This window comes from Clupea harengus, chromosome 14 (genome assembly GCF_900700415.2).
Source record: "Clupea harengus chromosome 14, Ch_v2.0.2, whole genome shotgun sequence".
NCBI lineage: Eukaryota > Metazoa > Chordata > Actinopteri > Clupeiformes > Clupeidae > Clupea > Clupea harengus.
The window spans coordinates 2,880,965-2,885,964 of NC_045165.1; the positions used below are offsets into that span (position 1 = coordinate 2,880,965).

The window sequence follows — 5,000 nt, forward strand, 5'->3', positions numbered from 1 at the left end:
TTCAGGTTCTTCAGCTCGTTGGCGTACTGCGCCTCGCGACGCGCTAACTCTTCCTCGTGCAGCACCGTCTGATTCTCCAGGTCGCCACGGAGACGCCCCAGCTCCTGTTGCTGCTCAGGGGCCGCTGACAAACTGGGGACGCGCCCTACCTGCTTCTGCTGCTCCACACACACACACACACACACACACACACACACACACACACAGAACATTTCACAGTCAGACATGTAGATGTGGTTTCATGACAAGTGTGTATATGTACATTCATCTCCACCTCCTCCTCTAGCTGTCTACTGTGTGTGTGTGTGTGTGTGTGTGTGTGTGTGTGTGTGTGTGTGTGTGTGCGCGCGTGTGTAAGTGTGTGTGTACCTTCACCATCTCCAGCTCCTCCTCCAGCTGTCTGCTGTACTGCTCGCTGCGTTCCCTCAGCTTCTTCTCCTTCTGGGCCTCCGCTGCCTGCTCCTCAGCCTGTGCTTCCAGCTGACACACACACACACACACACACACAATTAAACAAAAACATATTGAAGACCTCTAATTGAAGACCTCAGTACACTTCCACACGGACGTGGCCTTTTAAAACAAGTCGTTAAAACACTACTTTCCATTCGTCTGCAATCAGAGGAGAAGGGACAAAGGGGGCAAACACACACACACACCACACACACACGCACACACACACACACACACACGGTTGTCTGTGGCTAATAACTCTTCACGCTGTCACTTTCCTTCAGACTTAAAACCACACCAGACAGCACTGTAGACACACACACACAAAACACACACACACACACACACGGCTGAGTGTGAATGGCGGGCCTCACCTCCTTCCTTGCCCTCTCGGTCTTGCGCACGTCCTGCCGGACGGCCTCCATCTTGTGGCCCAGGGCCTCCATCTCCTCCTCCTTGTCGCGGAGCTGGCGGGCGAGGCGCTGCTTGGTGGAGCGCAGGTCCGTCAGCTTCTCGCTCATCTCCGAGAACTCCTGCATGGCCAGCTTCCTCTGGCTGTGTGCCTCCTTCAGGTCCTTACCCTGAGACTTCACACGCTCACTCTGCTCACTCAGCTCCTGAACACACACACACACATGCGCACACACACACACCCAGATACACACACACACAGAGATACACACACACACACACACACACACACACACACACACACACACACACACACACACATTAATAGCTAATTTACCACTCTACCTCTTTTTTTAGTGCCTCTGCATCTTTATCAGTGGAGACGGGATATGAGTTGCTTTTGTTTATATTAAACACTGAATATTCCTGCACATCTTTCCGTTCGCCCCTCTTCCCCTTTGCCAGTTCATGCGCTGTAGGCTTCCGGGTGATCATTAATATTTCATCATAACAAAGCAGAGAGATTTGCTGCATTAAGGATCCTAATATCCCCCTCACTGGGCCCTCCTGGGGGCATTAATAATAGGTGGATGGATGGATGGGTGGGTGGATGGATGGATGGATGAATAGGTGGATGGGTGGTTGGGTGGATGAATGAATGAATGGATGGGTGGATGGATGGATGGGTGGATGAATAGATGGATGGATGGGTGGATGAATAGATGGATGAATGAATGAATGGATGGATGGGTGGATGGTGGATGGATGGATGGGTGGATGGGTGGATGGGTGGGTGGGTGGGTGGGTGGATGGATGGGTGGAGCTGAAGTACGGCTTTATTGACTGCATTCATTGAGCAGAAGACTGATTTAAGTCTTCCCAGAACATAAACATACAAAGTTCATTAGAGGTAACGACAATTCTGTAGGGTCTGTGAAGAGCTACACTTTTTCTCATTACACACACACACACACACACACACACAGTGTATCCTGACCTTCTGCGAGTCGTCCCTCTCCTGCCTGATGCTCTTCATCTGCTTCTCGAGCGAGCGGATGCGCTGGGACGACTCCTCCAGGTCCCGTCGAGCGGAGGTGGCCTGCCCCAGCTGCTGCTCCAGCTGCCCCGAGTCTGACAACACCCACAACAACCAGCCAATCAGAGGCCGAGGACAATATGATATCACAACAACCAGCCAATCAGAGGCCGAGGACAATATGATATCACAACAACCAGCCAATCAGAGACCGAGTACAATCTGATATCACAACAACCAGCCAATCAACAGCTGACCTGAGTCTGACAACAATATAACAACCAAACAATGAACAATCAGGTGCAGTCTAACAACAACAACAACACAACAACACAACAACCACAATGGGGTACAGTCTGACGATACACAAATAAATGTAAGGTAACAATTGTAACTTCAATGTATGTGACAGCTGAAAGTTTTGTAACAATCCTTGTATAAAAGCAGATGCTAGATGACAACCTGTAAAAAGCCCAACGTGTCTGTGTACCTGCGATCTGCTTCCTGAGGCTCTCAATCTCCTCCTTGAGGCCGCGGACCTCAAACTCTTTGTTGGTGCCGACGGGTCCGGTGCTGACGGGTCCGGGTCCGGATCCGTCCCCACTGGAGTACTGCAGGGTCTGCACCGTCTTAGTGGCCTCTGGATGAAGAGGAGGAGGAGGAGGAGGGGGAGGAGGAGGAGGAGGAGGGAGTAAAAGAGTCAGCATTCAGGCCCTAATTGTCTGATAACAGCAAGCACATTACTGCAGACTGCCACTGGAAAATGCATCCAATCCAGGCTAAGAATCAAACCGTAATGCTTGGATATATCTGAAGAGAGGAGAACAAAACTAAAGAAACTGGTATAAAGCCCACCTGTAGGTCACAGCTCTATACCCTTCCTCTAGATATACCCCTTTCTCTATAGCCTTCCTCTAGATATACCACTTTGGCCACACTTTCTTTAGATATACCACAATATTCACCCTTTCTTTAGATATACCCCTTTCTCTACACATACCACTATGGCCTTTCTCTATACCCTTCCTCTAGATATACCACTATGAACACCCTTACTTTAGGCATACCCCTCTCTCTATACCCTTCCTCTAGATATACCACTATGGCCACCCTCTCTCTACACCCTCCCTCATAGATGCATGATCCCCCCCTCTCTCTATACCCTCCCCAGATGCCCCTCTATTATAGTTGCTGCTCTCTGCACCTTGTAGTTTGCGGCTGAGCTCCAGCTTCTCCTGCTCCAGCCTGCGCAGCCGTCTCTCGTACGCCTCCGCCGCCAGGCTGTCCTCCAGGCTGCGCTGCACCCCCACGTCCATCGCGCCCGGACCGCCCCACTCCCGCAGGCAGCCGCGGTCCGACAGGGAGCTGGGGAAGGAGAGAGGGCACAGGGTCAAAGGTGAGAGGTCATAGACATGCTAGGTGGTGGGGTGTTGCACTAATGACATGGGCAGTGAGGTTTATGGGTCTGTGTAGTTTCACTCTCTCTCTCTCACACACACACACACACACACACACACACACACACACACCACACACACACACACACACACACACACACACACACACGGGTCCAGTGTGACACAGCATCCATAAATAGCATCCCAGATGTCCCAGACATTCTCCACACACCATCAAACGTGTCCGTTTTCAAACGCAGTAACGTTCCGGGACAAGAGCTGAGTCATGGTGATAGGCATGCAGGAGGCTGTGCTAAAAGAGACAACTGTCTCATCTCTATCTCTTCCCCAAACATCTGTCATGAATACACACACACACACACACACACACACACACACACACACACACACACACACACACACACACACACACACACACACACACACACACACACACAGAGGACGGCAGAGAGGGAGGGCATGCAGGAGGCTGTGCTAAAAGAGACAACTGTCTCATCTCTATCTCTTCCTCAAACATCTGTCATGAATAGATCATGTCTAGATCTCTGGTGCAATATGGTGTTCATAAGGATCACTCCTGACAGAAACAACACACACACACACACACACACACACCTGACAACCCAGGGAGGTTTAAACTGAAACAACACACACACACACACCTGACAACCCAGGGAGGTTTAAACAGAAACAACACACACACACACACACACACACACACACACACACACACACACACACACACACACGACAACCCAGGGAGGTTTAAACAGAAACAACACACACACACACACACACACACACACACACACCTGACAACCCAGGGAGGTTTAAACAGAAGCAAAACTGAATTCAACCAGTAAACGTTCAGACAGGTTCAGGTGTAAAATGCACCATGAAAACAGATGAAGACTACTGTTTAAGACCCGACGCACATAATCCATCTTCCATTACTCATTAATACCTGAACTGAGCATCCAACCAATAGGCAGAGTAAGAAACGTGACAAGAATGCATTTTGGATTTGCAATTTGCAAGATGGCATGATTAGACGGCCTATAATGGTGAACTATTGCTATTACAGCAAACATCACACAAGGCTCTGCATTAACACTAGGGGTGGGAATCTCTTGGCACCTCACGATTCGATTCTAAACCGATTATCAATTCTAAACCAATAAAACGATTATCGATGCATCTCGATTTTTAAAACATTTGAGTTTGCTACTCAGAGTCTCAAATCTGAGTTTGCTACTCAGAGGTTGCTAATCACTTCCTACCTTCTCTATTTTGTTATTAGAGAAAAAGCTTTTCCTTGTCACAATTGATGACTTTCTATGAACAATGCAATAGTCGATGCAGCTTGCATTTCAACACAAAATGGATGTGAAGAAATAAATAATAATAATACAAATATATACATATATATATATATTTTTTTTTAAATCGATTATGAACTTTTCTGAATCGAGACAGAATCGTTCTACAGAGAATCGAGAGAAATCGAAGAATCGATTTTTTTCCCACCCCTAATTAACACCAAGACAAGAGTTCTCTATATGCTGCTGCAATATCCACCACATGCATGGAGAAGAACTGAACTGAACTAAACTGCAATCCGTATTGCCGTCTTATAGCATTACACACACACACGCACGCACGCCCGCACGCACGCACGCACA

General features: G+C 48.4%; 1 protein-coding gene across 4 annotated transcripts in view; it reads right to left on the reverse strand.

Moving 5' to 3' along the window:
• cdc42bpaa (CDC42 binding protein kinase alpha (DMPK-like) a) overlaps positions 1–5,000 on the reverse strand; it is a 96,881-nt gene that overhangs the window by 34,979 nt on the left and 56,902 nt on the right. For all 4 annotated transcript variants that reach the window (XM_031579703.2, XM_031579704.2, XM_031579702.2 and 1 more), the window contains 6 exons: positions 3,105–3,265; positions 2,391–2,540; positions 1,862–1,995; positions 828–1,070; positions 370–480; positions 1–158 (listed from right to left, as the gene is read on the reverse strand). The exon at positions 1–158 is cut by the window's left edge and continues 93 nt beyond it. In XM_031579703.2, the coding sequence (XP_031435563.1) occupies positions 1–158; positions 370–480; positions 828–1,070; positions 1,862–1,995; positions 2,391–2,540; positions 3,105–3,265 (957 nt within the window). The remainder of the gene's footprint in view (positions 159–369; positions 481–827; positions 1,071–1,861; positions 1,996–2,390; positions 2,541–3,104; positions 3,266–5,000) is intronic.